Raw genomic sequence first — 27,905 nt, forward strand, 5'->3', positions numbered from 1 at the left:
TTGGCGCGGAGCGCCCGCACGGCTGGTATATTATATATGTATATGTATATATGTATAGATATTATAAACAGGTAAAATCTCTGAATGGATGGATGGATTTATTGACGTCACAGACTGCGTCTCGTCGACCGTGTCCTGTCGCGGGACCGTGCAGTTGACCAGCGATTTCAAATGTTGCGATCCACTCTCGGAAACTTTAGCGTACGCTGCTCGCTCTGGTGGAAAAATATACCGGCCGCATCGGATTTCGAAACCTTCCTAGAGCTTATTCCGATGTGAGCACCAGTTGCTCGAGCGTGGGCTCGGACTCGATGAAATTAGATTATATCGGGTCGCAGGTCGCAGGTTGTAGCTCGCCACTTGGAAAGAGAAGATCGATGCATGGGAAAATATTCCCATAGTTCCCATAGGAAGTTATCCCCCGCTGGGGACGGGCATCGGTAATTAGGAACTCGAGTCCGGCCGGAAACTAATCGGGGTTCTTCAGGGAGAAGGGACTCCCGAAAATGCCTGTCGATTTCTGCAGTCAGTTCGAACTCGAAGCCCGAGGGAATTTCTCGAATTATACGATTCACTTCACAGATATGCATTCGCCATCCGAAAGTGGAAGCTGGGATTGTGAACAGAGTATCCATGGAGCTCCAATCCACCCACCGCTCTGATAATCCTTCGCGGGAGATGAGCTACCTCCACCACAGACATCACAGGAACCCTTGTCACCAGAGATTTGTGGAATCGGCATCAGAGAAACTATTCTGTATTCTCCGCTCTTTCATCTCTCGGCGATGAACGACGAACTCCTCCCGGTGTAATCGAGAGGAGAATTCTCCACGTAAAGCCTACGGGCTCCGGACTTAACGACAGCTCTCAAGAGACCCACGGCTTCCTCAGGAGGTTCTTGAATTCAAGCGATTAGCGGAGAGGGAGATTGGGCTCAACTCTGTGCCGCTATCGCTGTTTTTCGTGATCGCTTGCCACGCATTATTACCTTGCCGATCCCCTCTGGGAAGGGAAACAATCTTACTCATCTGGGCTCCGCTCCTCGTAATATTTGTGCGAGCGGGGATATACAGTCACGAAACGTCGAACGGCGGGAAGTTTGGAAGAAGATGGATAAGCTCCGACACCACGAGCGATTTTCCCGGCAGAGGTATAAGAAGAGGTATAAGGAAATCGAAGGGTTCGACGGCGAGATCCCCGAATGAGTTCGGCAACATTTTATAATGAAGTGCTTATCTACGGTTCTCTCGTAGAAAATCATCTCGCTGATTCATCGCTACCTACTGCTTTACTCTTCTGCCAAGCTCTCGCGGGAGGGGAAAAATCATCCGATTTGATTCATATCTATTCTGCTGCATGGATTTTCCCGGCTGAGGGAAAGAACCAGCCTCCTCATCTGGAGCAGCGGGAAACTAGACGGACGGATAAGAATGCAAACTTCAGGAACGAACCTTCGCGAGGACGACTGAAGAGGTGGATTCTGACGGGGAAGCTCCTCGAACGGCCATGATAATACTAGGAATTCATTCACAGAGCATTGACATTATTCCTCCAAAGTTTACTCCCGAGTTCTTGGCACATCCGATTGTACTGCTTCAAAAAATGGCCTACTATCATTCACATGAGTATCATGCAGGAGCGCTCCTGAGCCCATACGCTACCGGGGGAGAATAATAAATGTCTGAGAGCTCCTGAGTGGAGTCAAGAAGGGTTCCGGAGCCCATGTAGAGGCAGCTTTTTCACAGTCAGCTCCTTGGGAAAAATCTTTGGCGGGACGGCGGATCTGCCAAGTGGAACTCGGTGGATTCTCATGCGTGTGTTCTCTCAGAAAACTTTGAATATTAATTCAGTTGAGTAAGAAACGTCAAGGATATCTTGCTGTCCAAGGCCGGACAAGCGGTGTCCCCGGCCGCTTTCTCGAATCCCGAATCTGCAGCAGTTCTTCCCTCAAGAGGGAGGAGCTCGCTGCAGATTCCGCACAACCGACATTGGTCGCTTCGAGCTAGTACAGCCTAGAGCCTTCGGGGAAATCCAGGATTTCCGCTGATCGGGAAGTGAAATTTATCTTTTTCCCTCTGAGCCCTCGAAGCCTCTCTCCTTCCGATGTTTCTATGTACCGCACGTCGAGTAGGTGGAAGGATCCGATCGCGAGTGACGGCGAAATCTTTCCACCTCTTCCAGCGCTTGACTCGCAGAGGATCGAGGAATTCTCTCATTGGCACGGAAGTGACGTCCATGATGCGTTCCTGGTCCCGAATGCGTATAGCCTGCGAAACATCGCTCTCGCGCCCGGAAGCAAGCATGCGCGGGGAAAACGGAGCAGGGGTCTCGGTGGAACGGCATGGGAGCCCCAACTGATAGATGTCTCCAAAAGAGCAGGACTCGCGAATCTGAAGCGGAATTTCTTTCGGAGGAATGAGCAAGTTTTTAGTCAGGTGGAAAAGACGAGAGCCCCGAGACAAAACGTGGTCTTCCTTGGAAATAGAGGAGTCGAGGCGGCAATGATCTCTCCGGGGAGTTCCCGTGATTGCCCTGTTCTCGGCACCCTGTAACCGTCATTGCGCTTGTCGGAAAGAAAAACAGCGAAAAGGGGCGAGAAAATCCCTCTTGAACCCCCAAGAAAGGACTCGGAGAACGAGCGGCCGTCTTGCTCGAATGTATCGTTTGTGTGCTCATTCGGCCACCGGAGGCTGTGGGGACATCGAGCGTTCTCTCGTGTGTTCGAGGAAGAATCGTAGTTCTGTATCCTCCTGTTTCGATGGGAGATATCAGGAATCAGCAGGAGGCTCTATAGATCGAGTCGACGCTCAGAATATAACTTGACTTCCGATGCGGAGCCTTGGATAGAGAAGCAATCGATCGGAACGGAGCGTTTTCCCTAGAGAAGATTAGCACGAGTCACAGAATGGACCAAGTGAGGAGACTAGGAACCAAATTCTAGATCTCCGCGAGACGTGTGAGTCAGCAGTCGTCGAGTGAGGAAGCGAAGATTCGAAACTCCCCCATTTATCAGGGCTGGCTTTCATCAGAATCGTTCGTCCGTGCCGTCGGTTTTTCCCAGACGGGCTCCGCTTGTCCACCGAAGCGGCGACCTTGGAGAACAGCTACAAGCCGAAAATTGACGCGCACGATCTCACGATGGAATTCTCCAGAAGAGTTGCCTCAGGAAATCGAAGGACGCATTCTCGTATCCCAATATCGACTCAAACGTCTCTTCAGGGGATTTCGGACCGTCTTCGGAACCGACTGGACGTTCTCAGCTCGTCGGGAACGATCCGGATTCATCTCTCGTCACGAGATACCTTTTCCGGCTTCCCCTGCGATGGATGAGCAGGCACAACCGCGGACGAAGCCCCTAGCGAGGAACCGCGCTCGGAGAGAGTTTGCGACTCATTCTGAAAGCCTTAAGAGCGGACTGATCCGACTGCGTTGGCTGCAATCATTCATCCGGAAGGATTTTCATGATTGTCGTCGATCGGTCCCCCGACTTCGACATCCTTCCTGAGCACAGTGGTTCTCTCCGCCCATTCCTTAGCTCGTTTACAAACGAGCACGGGTCCTTTGACACCACACGCTCAAATTAGCAGGGAATTGCGCTTTACGAAATGAAGAGATGAGTATAAGGGAGCGCTGGGGACGTTTTGAAATCGCTCATTTTCTCGCGGGGTTCTGAGTGACTCGACTTAGCACGCATTCCGAACAGCCATGCGGCTTCTAATAGAGCTTATGCATTGTGGAAGGTCGGGGATAATTCGAAGACTGCCGGCCCACTCTCGCTCACTCCAACCGGAGATCGAGCCGAGGCGCGATAGGATGGCTTCCTCGCATTAGCCTCCTCTGATCCTCTGATGAATCATTCGAGGGTCGGGCGACCCCGCTCACATGGGGGCGATTCCACCGAATTGTTATCGAAGAAAAATTCATTTTTGCTGGAATAATATATTTTTGTCCTATTGCAGGAACCCAACCATGTGATTGATTGAGCCTAGACGGAAGTAGACCTCAATATGATTGCGACCAACGTGGTCTCCCTCGTGAAGAAGGTGAGTCGATTTTGGCGCAATTCTCATTCATGTCCTCCCTGGAGCAACTCCTTGATTCTCGACGTCTTCCACTCGTGTCGGTCACATTCTCTTCGCCTCCTTGTTCCGCTCACTCTGAGCAGCAGTTCTGTCAGATGAGACCTGTCTCTTTCTTCTCGGGTCAAGGTCGAGTCCTCAGGTTTCCCCCGAAAATAGAAAGTTTTTGACTCTAAAAGGAACGTTTCGAGTTTCTGCTAGCATAAATTTCCTCGTCCGTTCGGGGAATGGATGAATGAATTCATCCTCGCTCTCCAAAGCTGGAGCCGGACTCTGCGGTTGCCCATGATTCGAGAGTTTCTCCTTGAGGTTCTCTGGCCGAATACGCGAGCTTAGCTCTTCATCGGCAGATCACGTGGAATATTTCCGCAAGGAGAAGTGATTTAGCTTTCCGGGCAAGACGGGCATGCTTTTCATTCCGAAATCCGCACTTATTCCTCTCAGCATCGTGGGAGATGCGAATCTGTTGCTGACTATCGCGGTCCGTTCGCTGTTTCTCGAGAAGAAAGAGGGCATCCAAACCGTGGCTTCACGCTCACAGGTAACTCATCTAACCACGAGGTGCGAGGTAGAAGCTAAGAGTGATGGCTGAGCTAGAGACGAACGGTGAAGGCCCACCGAGGCCAGTACGAACGAAGTCTCTCGCGTGGGAAGTTGCAGGTGGTGAGAACGCTGTTCGCAGGGATTACCCTCGGGCACTGAGGGGGCGAACAGACGGGCTGGACGCTCGGAGAACTAGACAACCCGTCTGATGGGGGAGTGGACCGATATGTCCGTCTTTCAATCCATTCCTCCAGGAAGAAAACAGGTGGCAGCCGTCGCCACAGCTGACAGCCAACGAGCAAGCTGAGATTCTCGTTGCGCTTGCAAGCTCCGGCAGCTGTTGCCTCTCTGCGAGATCCGTCTCGCCGTAGCGCGAGTCAGTCAGCTTTTTCGCCATTCCTGCACACTACGCTGCCGGCCTTTTGAAACGCTGATGCTACATATAACAACGCTCCGACGCCGATGTCGTTGACGACGACTATATGCTGGATACAGCGCCGGAGCGACAGCTTTGACGTCGAGCGGAAAAAAAAACTATAAATAGACCAGCACTTGCAGCGGCCCTGAACTCCACCGGCGTCACCGAAGAGCGATGCCGGCTTTGCTAGCATTCGGAATTATTGCGTGGGATTGTTGACCCGATTTAGCCACTTAGCTCAGGATCGCATTCCGTCTAGGGACGCGACGCTATCGAGTTTCGCGGCAAGCATTCCGGAGCATTCTCAGAGGTCTTCGAAGAAGCCCCTTTCAGAGCACTGTCACGGTCGTGCTGATGACGCATCATGCTTCTAACAGATGGCGTTCGCTGGGCTAACCCCTTCCGGCAGCATAACTCGGGGCGTAGTGAAACCAGCGCATTCCCAGAGCTGGCGAGACCTAGCAGGACGCGAGAAGAATACCGTCGCTCCAGCCAAGAGGTGCTTATATCGATTACGTGTGTCGGCTTACGGATGTACACCTGATCCGTTGCCGCGTACATACGTTGTCAGGCGCATTGTGCTGTGCGTCACGGGTCGTGCCTCTGCACTTCGGCCTTTTTGACATCTGCCTCTGATATCTTCCTTCCCGAGAGTGTCCATTCGTACCGGTCCAGCGGCTTCCCACTCTGGCCGCCTCCCGTCGTGCGATCGATGTCGCACTATCTGACGGCATCCTCGGAGAGTTGTCGGTCCCCCGCAGTCGTTGATGCTGATGCCTCGCCAGTGTTACCCTTGCTGCTCGTTACCGATGTGCTGGATCGCGGGCTTCGATATCATACGTCTCCTACTGGCAATGACGACTGTGTACTATTCCTCTTACTTGTCTGTGCTTGACCGACGTAGAGAAAATCCTGCTCGCATCTGATTAAGCGATCGATGCTTGAGTATTGCCCAGGGAAACCGGGCCGATGATCGGTTCTTCTCGGCAGGAGATCCCCTCTCGGAACCGGAATCGGGATTTGTCTCCCTGGAAGGTGTTACCATGCAAGGAGACTCGATTCTCTCGCGAGAAACGGACTCAGGAGAGAGAAATCTGTGCAGGTTTAGCTTGATGCGAAACCTGTGGGTTGCGTAGAGCTACGTCAGAGTGCTCGAGGGGACTTATGAAGTCTATGAAGCAAATCGATGATAGATCCATCGTTTCAATCTATGATTATTATCTCTGATTTATTCAAAATAGAAATCTCATAACTCCATCTATGATTATGGGATCGAGTTTTTGATAGCTGAAGTGTGGAATGAAAATATCGATTCGCGATGAATCCTGATTATTGATTCCAATTTGCGGTCTTCAAAGATAAGTTTTATCTTAAGTTCCGATCCAGACGATGAAGTACGGCCGCACCCTTGCGGAGCCAAAGAGGTTCGATCCCGGATGCAAAATCCAGGATCCTCAACGATATGTTCCTATAATCACAATTCTCGATTCGGAGGATGATATTCGGACGAATTCTTGTGGAGCCGATGGAGTTTGGTCCCGCATGAGAGTCCTGGGTCTTCAACGATGTGTTTCTATTCTCATGAAGTCCCGATCCAGACGATCAGGTCCGGCCGCACTCGGGCGAGGCCGTGAATTAATCCATGGAATCGTATCGCATTATGGTTCAAACCCGGATGGTAGTCCCGAGCCCTCGTTCAGCGAATCGGGAATGTAGTAGTACCTTGCTCAAAACCTCAAGAGTTCCTAGGGCCTCATGATGAGGGAATAAGAGATCTGAGAAACTCTCAGCCGACAGTAAAAAGGGGGAGTCGAAATTGCGAGCCGTCGACTGGAATGGATCCTTTTCGACGTGCAAATCCTGCATGGCTGAGATTCAGCTTTCTAACTTTGAGCACCCGAATCGGATCCGAAGCCGGATCCTGTCTATATGGTTTCATCATCTGGATGATACATTTTGGTCGTGAGGTGGCCATGCGGCGGCGCGTATGCGGGTGTACGCGAGATGAGTGGGGCGCGGCGAAAATTCGACTGTCGTCAGCGATGCGTAGGGATTTAAGTTTTTCGCGGACCGCGATTTTTCCGCGAATTTTCGCGGAAATTTCTGTCTACTCCCCATAGAGTTTCAATGAAGGCCGCGAATTCCCGCGAGTTTGGCGGAAATTTTCCGCGAAACATTTACATGCCTAGCGATGCGTGGTAGACGATGTGCTGATACCGATAGCCCGATACCCGGATATGTGTTCGTCGCTTTCGTACCAAGATCGTCAGCTCAGTGGCACGATCCTTTGCGCCGGCACCTTCGAGTACAACAATCGATCATCCTGCACCACGTTTAGTTTCAATGATCCTCAATAAGTGAGGTGATTTAAAGGTTTCAGAGGTGGTTCTTCGAAGACGTAGTTCGATAGCCTCTCTGATAGTTTTTCCTTGCCAGATGTCGCCTCAAAAGCCTTCCGCGATTTCGAAACTCTTAATCCGGAACCATTCGTGCATCCGTCACAAGATACGTCACATTTTTCTTAGAGAGGTAGTTCTACGTCAAAACGGCTTCCAGGACGACATCAATGGAGAACAGTCATTCTCGACAACGTCGACTCCGTAGACCCCTAGGAGATGATTTTCCGGAATAATTCCGAAGGCGCCGGCTGTGAGCAGTGTCTCCCATCGGCTGCTGCTCCGGCCTTCAGTCACTGACGTGGATAACGAAAGCAAGATCCTCGGGAGACTCGCACTCTAGGAGGGGGAGTGTAGATTGGGACGTTCCTGAGGCTGACTATCGCAGGGAAAGCTTCGTTCTGATCAGAACTGCTCAGATGTACATGGTCTTTATATCTCACAGATATATAATGTATACCCATGTTCTTCTTCTCCCGAGCCTCAAACCTATTTCTGTACAGGTATGCTTATCCATGCTAGAAAACAAATTATTCTGACGTCCCCACGTATGCGGATGCCGAAACTTGACAACCGAAGTTGAGATATCAAAGCATCAAAGCATCAGAGAGTCAGGATTCCCCTGAGTCGCACCAGATGCTAGAGCTTTCTGAAGAGCTGGATCGACGCTGCATTGTGTCAATCGCCGAAAGACGAAGTCCTGAACCGACACCAAAGTCTGCATCACAAAAAGCTAGACTCCAGCATGTCTAAAGTTCCTGAGCGACCGGCTGCAATCTCGGTCGAGGACGCTCCGTAGAAAAAGTCTCTTTGAGAAAAACGTGGCCAAAAGAACTCCAGTGTAAGTGCCCAGAGGGCAATTTGCCTGCTGCTGCCTCAGTGTCAAATCGCATTAGCTCGTTACACAATTTTTAGGCGCACACTTCGTCAGTGGAGACCGCTCGTTCATTGAGCGTTCAATTTATTTGGCTAGGGAACGAAACAGCTCTTGAGGAAGAATCGGTGGACCCACGGCAGGCGTCGCACAGGAGGTAGTAGTTTCGTCGCCGTTGGCATCAACATCTTTTTTCTGCGCGTCCACGGGGACCCATGATTATGGCTCCGCTTTCGAAAATTGAATCAAGTCGGGCGCTATTTCCGAGAGTCGCCATCGTTACGAATGATTAAGCGGGAAGGGAATTCAATATCTCTCCAGCGCAAATGAGGTGAATATTGAATAATTCGAGTGAATAAATCGCAGCATCTTGGAACCCGCTAGCTAACAGCAGCGACATCCGAGGAATGATCATAGGTCCACAAGCTCATCATCATTTCGGGTCATTCGGCCGCTGCGAGACGGAGCGTCGGCGGGCTCGCACTGGGACGATTCGGCCTGCGCAAAGGGTCGTTTGGGAGGCCGCATATCAGGCTCGACAAAAATGCGCGGTGGATCCAGTCACTTACTTTACGAGTCCGTCGGAATCCTAGAAATTAGGACGTTCGCCATGAGCGATGTCCCCCGTCCGGGTTGTAGGCTGCACGGCGGGTATCCAGCAGATCGCGCCAGCAGATGGTGGACTAATTTGCCGTGGGAGAGATATCATGACATACTTTCATTCCGATACGCCCGCAATGTCTTGGCTCGGAACCATTCTTTCTGATTCTCAGAACCTGGAATGGGAGCCAGTCGAGAGGAGTCGCGACTACATTCCACGAGATTGCATCTCAGTGAAATCGGATCAATGCTCAATCGGATCAACTCTGCGGAGTATTCTCTCGTATCAGCTCGTCCCTCTCCGTCGATGAGGAATAGCTCAGTAGGCAAAGAGTGGCTTCCGCCTAATTTCCTGTGGAAAACTGCGATTGACAAGGAGCAGCGTATTCATTGAGTAGCGCACGGGAAGTCAGCGATGGCTTAGATGAGGAGCAGATGGGGATGAAGTCAGCTTTATCCCGCCAAGCTCACCATGATAAACGACGATAATCGATTCGGAACCCGGAGGGCAGGTCCGGTGAGGAAGGAAAAGTGGAAGGGAGGGAAAATTCCGATCTTCGGAGGCAGCAGAACATCGTTTTTACCGTCCCGCTCGGCAGGGCGTAGCGTCTTCCTTACAAAACGATCAGCTAAGACGGTGCGAGTTTTGAGAATTTAGAGAGAGGGCACAGCGCCGATACTTATTAACGACCGGTGATAGCGAGACTGAGCTTCAGGATTACGCGGGCCAGTGTGTCGCGAGAACAAGGAAGACGAGGGGAAGTGAAATTTTCCGGCAAGAGCGGAAGTACAAGTAAGGCGAATTCGGGACGGCATTGTAGTTTTGTCCTCCTTCACGTCGACTACCCTAGAGCTCTGCCTCGACATATTCATCGGAGCAATCTAATCTTCGATTCTTAAAGATCTAATTAGTAGATGTTTTCCTCGCCTGCTCGCTGGACTCTGACGAGCTTCCTCAAATCAAACTCCCGTGTCGAATTCGTCCGACCATGACCTATCCGACTATATCGGCAGTTGGTACGAATAAACAGGGGTCTTGGGGAGATATTGTTTGCATAGTCGCTACGCGTATTCAAATCCTCGTCCTTCCCGCATTGCAACACTTGATATCCAGCTCGGCTAACCAGAAAGGCTTATGTGTTTTCCGCGCGGTACAAAGCGCTTGGAATCAACGAGTATCCTGGATTTTGAGCAGAGTCGCTATCGGAAATCGAATCAATTTATTATTCTAGAGGACTCGAGCGAGTAATCCCCGTCAATCGATCATTCGCATGCTATCAAAAAGAGATGATCTAGCTCTATAGGGGATACGGCACTCGTTGAAGAGTGATTGAAAAAGAGTTCTCGCGGACGCAATGTGTCTGTGAGAGAACAGTGCTGCGCAGGAACTCGGCTCGACCTCTGCGGATGGGAGCAGCGACGGCGAGGAGCGTGGGCAAGCAATGGTCGCAGAGAAAATGCGTCGAGCCATGCGCCGTGCGGCTCTCCGAGTTTTCTTGCGCATCCGGTCGTAGATTAGAATAGATGGAGTCTTCGACCTTCTGGGTTTCGCTGTTCGCTCGAAGGTAGCCTCGTCGCACCCTCAGCCTGAGACACCGTTCCCTTGTGTCGATACGCGACGGTATCTTACAATAATCATATGATTGTCCAATATATCAGAATTATTGCTAAACTCAGCCTCCTGTTAGCCGATGTTATTGTCTCCGTCGGCATACAGCGTGATTTGAAATCGGATGCGAGTTGGATGGAGGCATACGAGGCATTCTCCAACGACTTATGCGACTTGCAGCAGGTCGGGATTTTTCCGTCGAGTGGTGATATCATCGTCTCGCATATCCTTTGCCGACGAAGGCCCACGACAATACGGGAATGGTGAAGTGGTCTGAGAAGATTGGATCGAGAAATCAGAGAAGGAGGGCAACTTAGTCGGCAGAATAGGGTAGAGTGTAGTGGAACAGGGGAAATAAGAGCGAAAACCAGCGAGACCCTTTAGGCGCGATGTATTCTGGGGCCAAGCTTGTGTCCTGCTGAGTCGTGTCGCCCTTCACTTTTTCTCGCAGCAGAACTCCGTGTGCAGCTTACGCTACCTCAGAGCGGCTATCCGGCTGTTTGTTGACAGCTTGCCCCGACGGCGTCAACAACTGCATCCTTTCATTCAGCCTCCGGAGCATCACGCATATTGCTCGTCTTGCTGTTTATGCCTCGCTCCGTGTTCATGACGGGGTATCTAGCAGCCGCCGGGAGAAGTATACGTACATACGCCCACGATGTTACTTTCATAGGACTGATGGATTTCGGGGAACTTTCCCTCATGGAGGCGCCTCATGGACTGGGACTGGCAGTAATTTGTTCCAAAATCCATCTAGTCTAAACTTAGTGAGCACCGAGAACCACGCTCACTTCAAGTCGCTCATTATGCTTCAGCACCGCTCAACGGCGACTTAATTTTGTTCGCGCCGCAAGATTCGTGTTCTCGGAATCAAGACGTTGATTAATTGTTGCAGATTGTGAAGACGGGCGATGGAGAAGTCGCAAGCGGAGGCGACAGCCGTGGAGGGGCCCTGTCGAAGCTCAAACAGAGCGTCGCCTCCGGCATTCAGGGTCTGTCGTCGCCATCCAAGACACCGCCGACAACACCAACGAAGCTCTTCAACAGAGACCTCACCGGACACCTCACCGAGGAAGAGCGCCGCATCCTCGAGAAAGTTTTTGAGAAGGAGCAGGCTTTTGAATTGATGCAAAGTAAGTGCTCAACGCCCGTTTCCCTGGAATTCGTCGTTCCTCGACCTCTCTTTGAAGCTCTTAACCGCACGACTCCAGCGTTCCGTGCAGTGGTTGCGGGACATTCGTCTCTGGCAGCGGATGGCATTCGATTCGCTCCGCTCTCTCGGGTTGGGGCATCTTCGATTTCGTCGAATGAGTGTTCGCGTTCATTTCTTTCCGCGGACGGGAATCCTGTTCCGACGGCGACAGTGCCGAGCTAAGCAATTTGCTCTATTCCAGACAAGGGGCGTCCGGGGGAGGCCAAAGCTCGGGCTTGTTCCAGCAGCAACAACATCAACAGCTGCAGGGCACCGCGAGTGCTGAATCGAGCGGCGGTGTGAACCCACTGTTGCCGGCACCCAAAGGCAAAGCTTCGGGAGGCGAATGTCGAATTTGCCGGAAGGTGCTTGCCAACGACGAACCTCGGAAAATATGTGATGAGTGCAAGAGTCCGATTTGTGAGGACTGCGCATCGTATACCTCTGATAGCTCTACGGTGAGTAGGGACCATCCGTGGTAGGTATCATGCGCCGAAAGACAGAGAGCAATCCGTCTCCACGGGAGCGTACACGGAGACCGGAATGGCTGGTCGGCCACCGGACTCAGAGCAGCTTGCGCGCGTACGAGCGTACGCACTTACATACATGGGCCCCCACGTACGAACGTGCGTACGTTCGTTGCTGGTTACGACATGGCGGAAGATATCAGGTCGTTAAGTTAATTGGCTCCCTTCGGTGCCCTGCGTCGTGCCCGGCTCCCTATCTCGTTCCCGTTGTCTCGCCTGCCGTCCCCACCTCAGCGTTTTTCTTGCCGCCGTTTCTCAGAGGGCACGAGCTGTCCAAGTCCGACGGATGTGTCCTGCGGGAGGGCAGAAAGGAAGACGTGAATATGTCGCCCCGCCATTCGCCGCCGTCCTGCCGTAAAGACATGATTGTTCAATTTTACGACGTCCTTCTTCTACTCGACTTATTCTCGGTATATTCTTCAACGTTCTTTGAACCGTTTTGCAGATATGGCGCTGTAGTTTATGCCGACGGCGATGTACTAGCGTTGGACTCGGCATGGAAGCTTCTACAGGTGCCGGAATTCACAGGGTACCTTCTGTCAGGAGGATGGTGAGTGAGCCGCGAGGCAATCCTTGTTGATCCGTCGGGCTGACCCAACGGCGTAGCGTGCCTCTATGATGCCCGGGCCGGATGCCGCGGATCTCGAGCCGAAACCTCGATTAGAATCGTTTTTTTTCAACCGAGCATTCGCCAGATTCATTATTAACTTCTGCATACCGTTAGGAATGAGCGTTCAATCAATAGGACTGAACCTGAGAGAAAACTCAGATTAAGGCATTCCCATCGGACATGCCCCAGAAGCCTTAGGCCCGGGATGGACCCCCCTCCTCGCTACGCCGTTCGGGCGGCGCGGTGTTCTATCGAAATCATCCGTGAGATTAGTAAATGGCTGGCGTCTCTTCAATTTGCCTTTTATTCCAGGAACATGGATCTCAGCGGAGTTTGCTAACCGATCTGGTTAGCCACACGACCGGTGGAGGTACTCGAGCCAGCTTTATGCTACCCGATTCCTACAGAGAAGCTCTCATTATGGAGCTTGAGCAGCAGCGACAACGCGAGGAGAGCAAACAGGACGACGATACTCCAGGGAAATGCGAAAATCCAAACAGCCTCAGTACTTCAGCCTTAGGGAAGCCCCTGAAACGAGGATCCTATGCAGGTACAACTGAATACCAGAAAAGCAGCCAGGATCAGCCCAGACAACAGGGAACCGAGAGCACGGGGTAAGTCCTGTCCCTGCACTGAGCAGTCTATTCAACTCCGGAGTTTCAGCTTCGGCCTGGGATACAGATTTTGAGATTGAGCGAGGAAACGAAAACGGCGAGGAAGCCAGCGTACCATGGTTTCGGACTGAGAACTCTCTCTCAGATAATTAATATCAGCTTATCGAATCGACGGCTGGAACGGAATGGACAGCTAACACGGCTTTTGAGACGTCGGCGTCGTCGGACCACCCATGGATTATTATGAGAAGAAAGACCTGTTAAGGGAACGCGCGTTTAATTTCCGTCCTTTCGGCTGGTGCCTCAGGGTGAAGATCGGAACTCCTCCGGGACCGCAAAGTATTCGAGTCGAACATTTCATCGGATGCTCTGGAATTCCTTGTGATCTTCCGTAGAGGCGGAGTATCGTGTCTTCGAGCATCGGTTCCCAGGGGAAGCCCGTTTGAATTGGCAACCAGCGTAAGATCGAACGGACAGACTGAGCGGAATGTAGACGGGGCGCCCCGCAGAATCCGAATGCCGTCGATCCATGTGTGTTCCCACTGAGCGTTCGTTCAATTGAACCTCCAGCCCTGTCAATATGATCGGGCGACCGACGTACAGCCGATGCGGTCCGAGCGGAATTCCCATCCGCTCGAAACCGGTCGTCGCTGCCTCGGCTGATAGGCCAGGTCTGGCACCGGCTACTCCCGATTAAACCGAAACTTGAACCACTCCACCTCAGGACGCGCTCTAGGTCCCGAGGCTTGTCACTCATGACCTGCGATCGACCTTCGGAATGAATTCGTAGGTCCTCCCGCGCTCGGAGCTTAGGTACTGGGTAAGGGGGGGAATAATGCGCTATGGCGGGAGTCCTCGACAGAGATCTGCGCGAGATATCTCGGGCAGGAATCTTCGCTGGGAATCTTTGCGGACCAAATGAGCTCTCAAGTCTCAAGAGAATAGGCTGAAGTCGGAATACAATGAAAAAAAAACGTCGAGGACGATATCAAACACACGAAGTCGAGCGAGTCCGAATCATACGTCAAATTCCAAAACGGGATCAAGTCGGGCACGAGCTTTGATGAGTCCGAGCTTCAGGGATGGTTCGTCTCCGGTTCGATTCCGTTTCCACAAAGTAAACAAAGAAGAGGGCAAAGAGATTTTTTCCTTGTCCCTCGCTCTGGTCCCGACGTTGCAATCAGCGGAGAGCTAATCAGAGCAGCGAGTCTTGAGTTGGAAACGTTTTAATTAACCGCAACCGGTGACACACGCAGCGTTAATAACGTCATTACGATTTCATTCTATGCTAACTAAGAAGACTCTCCCGTCGACGTAGGCGACCCCTCAGGCGAGAATGTTGACAGACACCCGGTCTCCTTCCCTCCCTCGCGCTACTAGTATCGGGCTCGATGTGAGTCTCACGATACGCGCTCTGATACTGAGACGTCAGCTAACAACAGCCCCGTGTTTGTGTTTCATGTATGAGCTCGAGGAGCAAAAGGCTGATTGCGAGGAGTATATTCCGTGTTTCCGACAGGCTGGTGCATCTGTGGCGTCGGGGATTACGAAGCGAATTAGGGCCTGCGGTGTTCCGACCGGGAATTCGGGGTGTGAAGCAGTCTGCGTCAGACTCGATGTTGAGAGCGCTTCGCAAGGAAGCATGATCGTCGCCACACGCGGAAGAACGTGCTCTCGACAAACATCTCGGCCTTACCCAGAAAGAGTTTTTCGACCCAACAGTAACAATGTATGAGAGACGTTATTCTTCATACATTGTTCGGGAGCAATTATCATGAAGATTACTTTGAAAACGAAAAAAATAAGGGTTTCGTTCGGCGATCAGTAATTACCGAGCATTACGAATCACAAACCGAGCGTTTCCCTTCGAATCCCCTACCCGGGGGAATGAAAATTCCCCCTCTGTTTCCCCAGGGTATCCGAGGACACGAATTCGTTGTGCGATTTCCTGCATCCCCGTGCGGTATATCTCGCCCGAGAGAGGATTCTCGCTCGCAAAGTCGTCGTGCGACTCTTGCGACATCCCTCTCGCTGGGGTGCGACGCCACCACGGATTCTCGAGGAGACGTTTTGTCGGGCGTCTTGCTCGCTTGAGTAAACAGAGTCGCAAATGCTCTTTGATTTGATTCGTCACTCGAATGCTCCCGGTTCCAGACCTCCCATCCAGGACTCTTTGTCCGATTCGGCTACGAGCGAGAATAACTCTCGGGACACGTGGAGTTTGCCGTTCTTCCTTCCTCCTGTCCATTACCCGTCGCCGCATCGGGATACCGGCTACATATAGAGATCTAAACACGAAGCGGATAACGCCTTGAACGATAGAAATTGACATCGGAATTCGACTTTGGACGAGACAACGAACGGGGAACGATTCCGCTCTTTCAATCGAATCCCAGCCTATTTACACTTCCGACGCTACCCGGTACGAACTGAACGGGGTTTGGGAAGGAAAACGAATAGGGAATGCAATACCTCGCGAACGCCTCCCTCGCGAAAACCAATCGATGGCGGGCAAGTTCTCTGTTTGACGACCGAGGTCTCGTGCGCTATCAACGCTACCACCATGAGCATCGCTGTTGTTTCAAAGCAGAAATTTACAATTCAGATTGTGATTGCCGTAGACTCTACCGGCCAAACAGCGGGTTTGAAGTTTATTCGCACGACTCCACGGACAGGTGGGTGCTCCTGCGCGAGACCAAGCGAGTGCCTCGATCTGGGTCGACGGAATACGTTGCGGCGACCGATGCGGTGACGCATAGAATCGGAGAGGGGTTTGGACGGCTTTTCCGTGGCACGGGTATCAGACGATCTCCACTCGACTCCGAAACTCTAATCCTCGAGGCGTGGTGAACAGCTTCGGACCGCAATCGTCGAACCCTCGGGTCCGAGTTCGAACCTTTGCCGGGCACCAGTTCCCTTATAAGCTTTCGGCTCACAGTGGGAGCTCCTCCTCGATCCGACAGCTTCCAAATGTCACCGTATCAAAGAGAGCGCGGTAAGATTGCGAGCGACCAGAGTTCCGAGCGGGGAATCGAAGCTCTGAGCGCTTGTCGACGAAAACGCGGCGTGACGACCTCCCGGTCGGCGTTGTGCCTCTCTCCGATGTAACGTATGTATCTCGCTCGAGTTGACCACTCGGCTCCACGATCCAATCTCTTCTCGATCCGGAACTCGCAGCCCAATCGCTTAACTGCTCGTCCTGCCTGACTTTAGACGATCTGGCCATCCGGAACGCATCCATCCGTGAGATTGGCTTTGTGGGGGCTTCGGACGGAACAGAAAGGTACGGCAAGCCGCTCCTAAGATGGGCGTTCAGCATACGAAGCTATTCAACGAGAAATCGTTTTCTGTCAAGCGAGAGTTGCTGGATGAACTCTTGACCAGCCTCCGGGGTAAACAGCCGGACGAAATGGCTGCGGCCATGGATCCTCCATACGTGGGACGGCGCCTCGGTTGACGTCATCCGGAGAGAGAACGTCACACTCTCACCATGAGGACGAAGTTCTCGATGATGCCTCACGCTCAGAAAGAACTTCCCGTTGACTGGCTCTGGGGCCGTGATCCGACCGAGTGGCTTTCCACGTAATGTGCGTCGATGGCGGGCGAGTAATCGCGCACCTCATACATATGTAGGTCATCGACGACTTTGTGACGGGCATCGTTTTTCCGACGACCGACGGAGTAACAGCAGAAGCGAGGGGTTTCCCCCGAACGGCACACTCAGGAGTCTCCCGCCGCTAAGGAGTGTATGGCCTCCCACCATTCATTGCTCATGTCCTCTTTTGCCGCCAGGAGTAACTTGATGATGAGCTCTTCTTCTCTTTAACGTGGGGCGACCTGATGGGCTTCTTCTTCTTCTTTCCGTGCTCGACTGCGTCTCTGAGTCGAAAGAGCGAGAGGGGGTTGCCGGGAGGAATGTATTCAAGTGGCTGGCCTGGTGTCCGACCAGGTAGGTCGAGCTGACGTCTGGCGGAGTGCTTTTTCCTTAGCTGGTCCTCCTAGTCGAGTGGCCGAGCTGTATTGGCGGCGGCGAGCCCGTCGTTCGGTTAGTCGATTGGCTTGTCTGTCTGCCTGGTCGCCAGCGCCTTCTATGCCCCACCATCTGAAAGGATGATTAAATTCGGCTCGGCGACGGTGGCGGCGGCGGTAGAGTTCCTAGTTCAGGAGGGCAGCAGCAGCAGCAGGGAGGAGGTCCTTTGTCGTTGGAGCTCTTGTTCGTAACAGCCCCTCGTTCGAATTCGTTCTGCTTCGTTGAGGTCTAATGTGAAGTCAAGAATCTGATGATGAGGCGTTTCTAGGGCCTTTTGTTGTTAGTTCTCGTCGAACTGCTGACCGGCCGAGAGAGCGACAACGACGGAGGGCGACGCCGCGCCGGGGATGTTTCCTCAGGACGACGAGTAGACGGAGAAGAATCCGCCTGCTTGCACGGTACTAGAGGGTCTCGACTGGATCCATCCACAATTAGTTCGAACGGATTGCCCGACCCGGAAACGCCGTGTACTTACTTAGCCTCGTGCCGGTCTCTTTTTGCGTCGTTCTGGCACCCCGCCCGAGATTTACGTGAGCCTGGTTATCGACAGCCTGTTTCGTCCCTCTAGAGGAACTTTGTTCGAAGTGAAGTACCCCCCGGTGTCTGTAAATGGCCTCCTGCTCCCGAGAAGGCACGCGCATCCAGCCCGGGAGTAATCGATTTCCCGGGAGCTCGGAGGGAACTACAATAGAGGGGAATTTTCGGAAAATAAGCAAGAACAGTCGTCGAGAACCTGAATGATAAGAGCTCCCTCGGAGAAGACGCGTTCAGTGATCTCTCTGCGGAAGATTTTCGACGGTGATGACCTCGGCATAGGCAAATTCTCAGAGGCGCCTCAAACCGATAGATCAGCATCTGGCTGCTCCAGGTGGCGAGAAACTTGCCGAGAAGCTCGATTCCACCCTCGAAACCAATAAGTTCCTCACCAATGGCGGGAGCCGAAGTCAGCGAATTGTGTATCACAGATAGGCCAAAAGCCGACGGGAAGGAGAATGAGGGAAGCGAAAATAGACAGATCTTCACTTCTCTTTGTCGGTAGTTGTTCCCATCGGCTTTGGCGCCGTGGCGTCAATGTTCGGCATGGGAAACTGCAAACCAAACGCTGTTCGTGGCTTACTCGCACAGGAGCAACAGGGGCTCACGCTCCCTCGGATATTGGGACGCTATAATGGTCTTAGCCGCTGTTTTATCTCGTTTTCTTGTGAGTATGTTTCCCCTCCCCCTTCCGCGGCGGGGTATTCCTCGTGGGAAGAGGATGCTCAGCCTGCCCGGATCACGTCGTAGCAGCGGTCATCGAGAACGAATCATCGGCAGAGGGTTCGGAATGTTTCTATTGCCCGAGTGGAATGGACCGAATGTCGCCAGACGTGTGAAGCAGCTGTGGAAAGATTTCGAAGCTCATCGATATGGAGCTCCCCGAGCAGCGAGTCAATGGCATCGTGCAGACTTCGGAAACCTCTATTCCATCGACTTTTACGAATTTGCACTCCGAACTCGCCCCGCAGGAGAAGGAAGCGCATGAGGAACCGTATCGATAGCCATGAAAGCAATTCCTGCTCGGTAATTATACATAAGGAGAGCATGTGCCTCCGCTGGCTGTCGGCCCGTTCGCCGAGCGAGCTACTTTGCTGCCTGCCACCTGAACCGTCTGACTGGATTGGAATATGTCCCTCTGGGGAGCCTTATTGGAGGTCGTTCGCTGCTGTAGTCCGCAAACAGCCCGGAGCCAAACGTCACCGACAGCGGTAAAATCGGCAGGGCACGATCACATTCACCGATGAGATGAAAATGACATCGCGTGATTCAACTCACCCGTGACGCTCACCTCGTAGGAAGTTCTGAGTTCACTTGGACGCCGTCATCGAGAGCGTATCCGAAACCTGTGGTGGTCGTTGGGATTCTTTTTCTCATGAAGCTGCCCCTCGGGGCGGACGACTCCGAGCATTACCCTCGACCACCTGCGAATTTCCGCAAGTCGATAATGAGTTCGTGATTCGGGATCAGCGGACAGCAAAAGTGGATGGTGGATATCGATGGCGGACCTAAGGTCGTCTGCGAAGCGTGCCGCAGTTCCTTCCCCATTTCAAAACATAAGAAGACAGATCGGACGTGGCGTTTTTTCTTTTTGCGTCCGACGAGTTTGAAAGACGTCCTTGTGAAAGAGCCACCATAGCTACTTGAGCCTAAAAATACATATCCTGCCGGGAGCGAAACGACAGGTCGCAGACGAGAACGTCTCGCAAAATATTGATAACTGTTGCGCTCCGGAAAGTACGGGGACCGATGCGGAACGGGGCGTGGAGAGCACTTGTATCGACGCTCGCAAACTCACATAATCGGATTATGTTCCCGCAGATCGAACATCCGTGTGGAGGAAGGTCCAAAATAATTCTTGAATGTCGGAAACGATTGAATGACGCTTGTCGCGAGACGATCGCAAATAAACCAGATCTTCGTTTCCCGTTCGGGAAACATTACGATAAGCTCTCAACAAAGACGCATGTTGGATTCCGAACGCGCGTGGGGAGTTCGCATCCATCTCGGTGGGAATGATCCAAGCAATCGTCATAGGTGATCGATGAGTTCTTCCGACAGCAGGCCATCGCTTCACATAAGCGATCGCCTCACCTGGGATCCACAGAGTTTTCCTCCCTCGAGAAACTCGAGGAATTCCAGTGGAATTGGCCACGATCGAACCCGCTAATTTTTTCCCGTACCAGCGTCTTCTTCTCCGGAGAGAAACAACTGGTGCACTCATCTCGGTCTCCTGGGTCACGCTCCGAACTGGGAACCTTCGTCTCTTGAAGTCAAGAGCTGTAGTCTTCTCTGAGGGAATGCGGGTCCGGGAGCTTTTGTTCTCTCATCTTTCCGTAGTTCGAACTTTCTGATTCGCTTGCCCATTCGGAGGGGAAATTTCCTGCTGCTCGCAGTGACAGCAAACCGCAGAGGACATCCATGCGGTGCCCGTGGCGTCGAGTCAGGTTTCCGTTCTGCCGAGCGGTCACTTCCGAAATCGTCCCTCGCTCTTTTCATTCGCTGATTCGGACATGTTCTGTTCCTTTCTCGCTCATTAGGAGGAACGGTGTCGAAGTTTTCGACGGTACGTGAATTCAGTGTAGCATCGACTATTAATTTTGATTTGCTTCCTTCCCAAAGTCGTTCGAAACCGCATTCGACGACAGGGTGCTGGATCCGGGAACGATAATGAGATGGCCACTCAGAGCGGCATGGCCGTCGGCTCTCTTTGTGGAAATAAGCCAAAGGAGAGAGGATGCAAGTGAGGATTTTTCTTCTTTGAGATCACGTCTATCTGTCACTGGTCTGGACTTGAGAGTTTTCAAGCCGAAAATTGCGCTTCGGAAATCTCGTTTTCGTGATGCATCACACATCGACGTGGTAGACAGCGCAGGGGGGAACACGTCGCAAGTTGTTTACTCCTCGAATTTATTGAGTTCGAGACATCGGGAGACCCTTGCTGTGATCATCCACGTCTACAGTTTTTCAAAGTCGGGATGTCGTTCGAGCTCTCCAGTTCTCCCGGAGACTCTTCGAAGATTATCCTATCTCGCGAGAGCCGCTGTCGCGACGCGGAGCGTGAAAGAAAAATTCGAATATAGCTACAGATATCCACCCAGGCGTTCCCTGAGGCGCTCCGCCGTCCTGCTGCCTGTTGATTCCCCTAGGCAAACGGGAACGCTATCGATAAAAATGAATGGGATGGATGAACTATTCGAAAAACTTCTACGTCCAGAACGAAGGAGCGACCGTCTCTCGTGACCGACATTGAAATGATGCCACCGAGCTACCGCGTTCATTGGTCTACGGACTCCTATTCAGCGCGGGATCTCCACCCAATGGGATGAGTTTGATGACGCTCGTCACGCAGTGGCATTGTCGATCCCGGCTGCGACATTTTCCGCGGAGTGCAGATCCGAACGGCTTTTTCAAGAGATCGGAATTTCTTCATTCAAATACCGATCTTCCGAGAATCCTTCCGCATATCGCTGTCTCCTCTACATATGTTCGGATGGAACTCATTGGTATACGAAAACCGCGAGAAGAAGCTGATCGACAGCTTTCCGGGAGTATTATATAAGCGTCTATATCTACATTTGTCAGTTATATAAGTTTTCCTTCGTGAGCCCGACACTTGTAGGGAGACGCAAAAGAAGAATTCGTGGGGGAAAGTTTTGACCTTCTTCCTCATTCCGCAGAGGCTCTCCGACCGTCCGCCGCAACAGTAGTCGTCTCCAGCATCGAGATAGTACAGGAGATCGTGACACGGGCAGCAGGAGATCATCATCGGAATCGACGGGAGCTCACGGCCATCACGGCCCTCATCGGAGTCCACGACACTCCGTCTCGAAGCAGCCTGTGTCAGGCCACTCAGATCACCACGTGCCTTCTTATCACCAGCAGTACCCTCCGGGCCAACAGACCAACGAATCATTTTCGGATGGGAGTGGAGACGAAGAGGAACGAGGTGAGTTTTTCGCTCCGAACTCGCCCTAGAGCAAACAATTTCTACGAATCGATTCCGGAATGGCAATCCTGTTGGGCCGCATGCCACCGATCATTTGGACTCAGATCCACATTCCGCATGTTTCTCTCCTCTGCTCAAAGCAACTTCTGCTCCGTCCTCTCACAAATTGTTCCTTCCGGACTCATCTGCCATGCAAGCAGTCGGTCGGTGAGATGGAAGCGTCTCGATGGGTTGATTAAGCAGGAGAGCCGCAAGGGCATCAAGCGGACTTCCATTCCCGGAAAATGAATGAGCGCTACATATCTTAGCCCGCACCTAGATAAACTTCTCCGTCCACATCGAAATCTTGGAGAACCAGAATTTCCGAGATAACGGCAAGACCAACCTCAGACTGCCATTCTCATTCGGTGGAACCTCGAAGCCGGAGAAGCTCAGGCCGACACGAGAAGTCGGGATTCGCGGCGAAGAAGTTCGCCGGGGAAGAACTTCTTATCCCGCCTCGGAAGCTCTGTATCTCCCCGAACGGCGCCACGAAACGTCGTTCGCCTCTCGGAATAGCGATTCGGAAGGATTTTGCTCGAGTCCTCCCCCGCCATCGTCGTCGCTAGAATTCTGCGGTTCCGAGGTGCTACTCGATCGTTATCGCCGACTCTTGAGACCGAATTCGACTCCCTCGCCAAATTGTTGGTTCCTCGAGAGACACAACCCCCACTTCTCTCATAATTCGATGGTATCGATGATAGCCATACCGGAACTCGGAATAGACTCGTCGGCCAGTGGATTTCATTGAGGGGGAAAATATTATCGCGCGATCGCTCCTCGGATCCCGAGGTGTCTGGCCTCCGGTCACGGCTCCTCACGACTTCTCGAACTTCTCCGTGTCTGGATATAGATTGGTGATTGATGGGTCTGGAAAGATTCGGATGAGAACGAAACCTTCACTTTTCCAGGTCGGACAGCACCGATGGAGGGCGAGCCTCACCTGATGCGACAGCCCTCACAGGGAGGGAGGCAAAAGTCCAGGAGAAAGTCGCACGCTCACAGGCAGGAATCGCGAGGCGAACGTCGCCATTCTAGCAAGGTCTGTATCCACGTATCCCAACAGGTATTCTCTGCCGTGAATGCAACGAGGATGTCGTCGGAGACGGCCCGCAATTAGTGCGGAGAGAACTTCCGCCAGGTTGGCTCCGCACCGATGTTGATATCTTTCTGCCATGCGCGACTCAGTACAGAATTTCCCGCTTTGGCCAACCGAGAAAAACGCTCCGATCTAAACTTTCGCGGCGACATGCTCCCTGTTGCCGGGACACCGTCGAACGTTATGCAGCTCGCCGAGAGCTTTTAATAGGGAGCTCGCTCAGTTTTTTGTTGTCAAAACTTTTACAAGGCGTGCTTAGACCGCCATAAAAATCCTTCGTGAGGAGCACAGCCTGCAAGTTCCTGCGAAACTTGCGGCCACCAGCTTTTGCGGGTTTTATTGCAACTCAATCCGCCCGGTCTAGCGGGGAGGGTCCCGGAGAATCTCCCACTCGCTCTCGCTAAGACCGCTCGGTATCATTCCCGGTTAGGGCTGAAGACGTTCACTTCAAGTCGCGAAGGGGAACAGCTGAGAATTCATGAGACATCTCCATGGAGTGACATGTCGGAGCTGTACGTTATGTGCATAAGCCGAAGTCTCGCGAGCGTCGCGAAGTTCCTGTTGAATCGGCTCCGTTAGTTTTCTCGGTGTCGTCTGATAGCAAACACTGAGCAAACTCGCTGTATTCGTCTCCACGGAGACTACAACAACTGTTATTCTTGAATCTCCGAGCTGCCGGGCTCTTACTACAGGGGATTTTTCCTGGAGCAGCGTGGGCGGGGAATTTCAATTCATGATCCGTGGGTATAAAACACGTCTTCGCCCCGCATGCGGTTCACGCTCCGGGCATTACGCTCGTGGAATGAATGTGCGCGATGGTTACACCCAGTGGACTAAATGCTGGCGGAGACGTTCGCAGGCCGGCCGGTGTCGAGCTCTGTCCCAACCTCGAGAATATTCATACCGCGAACCGGGTAGACCGATCGGAACTATTCCTCCATCGGCTGTTCGGAACCCACGAGGTCATATTCGGCGGACTCGGAGAGGAGGAGCGATATTTCTTTCCGAGCGAACTCCGTTGGCAGTGTTCTCGAAGACCTTGAGCTCCGACTCTTGACCTTGAGGAGAGCTCTCATCCAGCCTCCGACCTCCTGTTCCTTCTCCTTCAGCGCCGTTAACGAACACGCGGAATAATAGAACACTAACTTGCAACAACAACGGGGGCAGCACGAGCATCAGCCGCAAAGAATTCATGAGAGCTGATAGGGAATGAGAAGACGGGATAATCACGAGCGACTCGCGTCAAGTAACCTTCGCCACCCGCAGCAGACACCTCGAAAAGCAAGACGCTCTCACTCGGTCTATTCCCCTGCGTATGCTGCTTGCGAGCAGAATAAACACGGCATCCTCTAGACTTCGGCGAACTCTGTCTGACTCCTTCGACCGAGGCTCTGTGCGGCTGCTGCTGCTGCCACAACTTCTACAGCGTACACCTGCTCCAGTGACGTCGGAATTTTTCTCCAGAGACAAATGGAAAATGTCCGAAGAGTCGAAAACTGGTCGTTTGATCGGTCCACACAGCAGCGGTTGCTTGTCTGGATCTCGTGTTCCTCAATTCTTTCTGCTCTGTTCGGCACTCGAGAAGCCGATTTTCGCTTCAGTTTCCTCTCAGCTATCGAACCTTCGCCCGATGACATCCGTCGACGGCACGGTTTCTCAGAAACAGCCCCGGAGAAGACTCCTCGAGAAACACTTGACTTGCTCGAGGAAAAAAAAGTCAACGCTCATTAAGAATAAAGGAAAACTGGGATTCTCGGGAACACTCCTCTTTCTGAAGGGGACAGCGACGATGGAAAGTTTCGCAACCCGCTTGTGAAGAATCGGTTCTTCCCTTCCATCGCTTGAACAGTATCCGGCGTTTCCCTGTTCCTCGAGGAGCGGGAAACCGATGTTTCAGGCGCGGTGCTGTCGGGGAGTATGCACGCACGGGTTTCCCACAGAGAGTGACGACATTTCCCCCTTGAAGCTAGGGATCCGATGACATTCCTGGTTTCTCCGTGGATGAGCGGAAAAACAAGAACCAACATCGCTCACCTTGAAGGCTGAGCGGATTCCGTTAGGGGGAAACGGGGACCGATAAACTTCGTTCCGAATGTTGACAGAGGAGTTATTCCCGGAGTTGACGTCGAGGCAATCGGTCTTTTTTGTACAGTCGAACAAGCGCTATCGCTCACAATCCGTCACGACCAGCGGAGTAGACTTCTTAAATTCGACTTTGCACCTTCAGATGAACACGGGCTAGATTTTTGCTCACTTCAATTTTTCCCGTGAGTGAAACCTGTTTTCACCGCCTTACAGGAAGAGGAAGGGGAGGCCAGCGATCCAGAATGGCAAGGACACCCCGACGAATACAACCAGAGATACGACCAGGTAAGTTGGGCGTCAGAGGTAAAAACACGAGCCATTCAAATGTACTCACGTGATCTATGGAAAGCCAACGACTTGAGGTGATTCTTGATGCTGATCAATGATCTCGGGCGGGGGAGCTGCTACCGTGCCGGGAGAGCTGGGAAATGCGGCAGAGACGACGCTTCCTTGCGGGAAGAAAGATCGCCAGGGCCATAGATTCCAATTTCGTTCCTTCCTGAGGATTTGACTTCAATGGCGGTGGCGGGAAGCCTGGCTTCCTTCCAAATTGCAGCGCTGCTGTCCTGATTCTCGGTCTTCGCACGACGATACCGGTCGAGTTCATGCTATTTTGAGAAACGGCACCTTCGGCCGGAAGCGAGCTCGGCGTCGGCGGCGGACTCTGGTTTGACTTGTAACGAATAACCCCCTCATTCTTCAGTCGCATTGGCTGCGACCGTTCGACATGACCAAGTATTCGATGACTTCCCTCCGACAGTCGAGGGAAAACTGCGGGAAAACAGGAGGGTACGACTCCGGTCCATATCCCCCCCCCCACTCTTTTCTGGAGCATCGGGTATACACAGCTCCCGGAACTCGCACGCACGCCGCCAGGGCGGGCGGGATCCGGTGGAAGGAAATTCCGAGCGGCCTCGGAGTGCTCATTGGGGGAAATGATGAATAAATGTCGATAAGAAACTGATTGACACTCCTGCCGTCGACGCTAGAAATTCGCACTGATGTCGAGAGCGCTAATCCCTCCATACTTATGACATAGTCAATGTTGCCTCTGTCAGCGGCTTATGAATATGCGAGTGCTTCAATTCGCGGCTGCTTCCCAGCGGGGGATCGCAGATGAGGACTCGGGAGAAACCGAAAGAAGGAAATTCACAGTCAACTTCACGCCTGAGATGAAGCCGGCTCCCGAGACGGTGAAGTTTCCTGCCCATCATCCGCCGCGACGTGCAAAGTGACATGAAGCATCTGTCACCGAATGTCGACTCACTTCTGAGTGTGGATACGTGATTTCGTTTTGGAGGGAAGCAAACAATGCCGATATGAAGACTTCCATCCGCCAGCCACTTGTAGCTCGTTGTCCGACAACCCGGCGACGCGCGTAACTCATCGCGAGACGACTCCGCATTCAATATTTGAAAAATCTTCCGCCATGTTCCCCCGGTGCCTCTCGAACCCCCTCCCCCCTATCCCCCTGCCCCTTTCCCGCCGACGCAGTCTCTTCAGAGAGAGAGAGCGTATCCAGACGTGACCGATGACGGAGCTGTTCGGGGCGGACCGTGGGACCGACCGCGGAGATCCGGAAGCGAACGGAAAGTGTTCATTACCTAGCGGGCGAATGTATTTTTCGCTCCGGTCTGCGACAGAATGCTATGTTATTCCTGCTCCCATGAGGAGCGTGCAAAGCGTTCCGGGATCACAGCGCTTGTATTGATCGTCGGAAATAGTTACCTGATCAGGGCTTTGCTCAGTCAGGGAGCGATTGAGCTCAAGTTCAAGCCGAGGACCTGCTAGTCTGCGAGCTGGAAGGAACTAAGTCGAGATAGAGCAAGGGACGTGCACGAGGCGATTAGGGGTGGCGAATGCTCCCATTCGGCACAGAGCCTCAGGCCGATGCGCCCAACAGCGTTTCCTCTCTCTTTGTCTCTCAAAACGAGGCCAGACCGAACTCTCGCGAAGCGATCGGAACTCCTCCGGACCGGCCCCACGAGTCTGCCGAAGCCAACGCGTTACTTCTTTCGGCTTCCGAATTGCTGACTCATGTTACGGGGGCCTTCCAGAGCGCTCTTCCAAGTATTTATAACCTCATCGAACTCTTTGCCGATCTCCTCGTCGCATCTCGGTCTTCCTGCTCGGCAATTCCTCGAACATGTCCCATTCTTGCCTCTGATATACCTCGTAATGACGTTCCCTCCCCGAATCGCTAAATCGAGAACGGAGTACGCAAGACGGGAAATCCATCGCGAACTATTCGTACCGAAGTCGGTGAAGAATTCGAGACCTGTGGAATATTATATTCCGGATTTCTGCTGATTTCCGCTTAGCCTCGTCGGACTCTCCGACCTGCAGGACTGTGAGACCTCGCTACTCATCGAGCGTGAATCTGACAATGGTTCCGTCCCACATAGTCCGAGATGTATCCGGCCAAAGGAACCGCCCCTGAGCCGCATCGGGGAAGTGTTCTCTCGGTGAAAATTCATGATCCTCGTCGACTCTTAGGCAATTGACATCATCGGAGAAGATGATAGGGTCGCTGATTATTTGTGATCTCGTATCCCCCCCCCATATCATGATCTTCGGACTACTCGGAAGAGGAGCCGGGATCCGAGACAACATTCCACCATCGACTCGGTATCGCGGCCCTCGTCTAGAGTCGCGGGATCTGACGCGACCGTCCGGAGCCGTGACAGATGCTCAACGAGTTTCCGGA

At 52.6% G+C, this 27,905-nt stretch overlaps 1 protein-coding gene across 1 annotated transcript in view; it reads left to right on the forward strand.

Moving 5' to 3' along the window:
* Positions 1–4,007: 4,007 nt before the first annotated feature.
* The window catches only part of Fife (regulating synaptic membrane exocytosis protein fife), a 29,174-nt gene continuing 5,276 nt past the window's right edge, over positions 4,008–27,905 (forward strand). The window contains exons 1-7 of the mRNA XM_018640200.1: positions 4,008–4,043; positions 11,415–11,652; positions 11,919–12,169; positions 12,684–12,788; positions 13,161–13,398; positions 21,707–21,975; positions 25,412–25,483. Coding sequence (XP_018495716.1) covers positions 4,008–4,043; positions 11,415–11,652; positions 11,919–12,169; positions 12,684–12,788; positions 13,161–13,398; positions 21,707–21,975; positions 25,412–25,483 — 1,209 coding nt within the window. The remainder of the gene's footprint in view (positions 4,044–11,414; positions 11,653–11,918; positions 12,170–12,683; positions 12,789–13,160; positions 13,399–21,706; positions 21,976–25,411; positions 25,484–27,905) is intronic.

This window comes from Galendromus occidentalis, unplaced genomic scaffold (genome assembly GCF_000255335.2).
Source record: "Galendromus occidentalis unplaced genomic scaffold, Mocc_1.1 scf7180000075612, whole genome shotgun sequence".
NCBI lineage: Eukaryota > Metazoa > Arthropoda > Arachnida > Mesostigmata > Phytoseiidae > Galendromus > Galendromus occidentalis.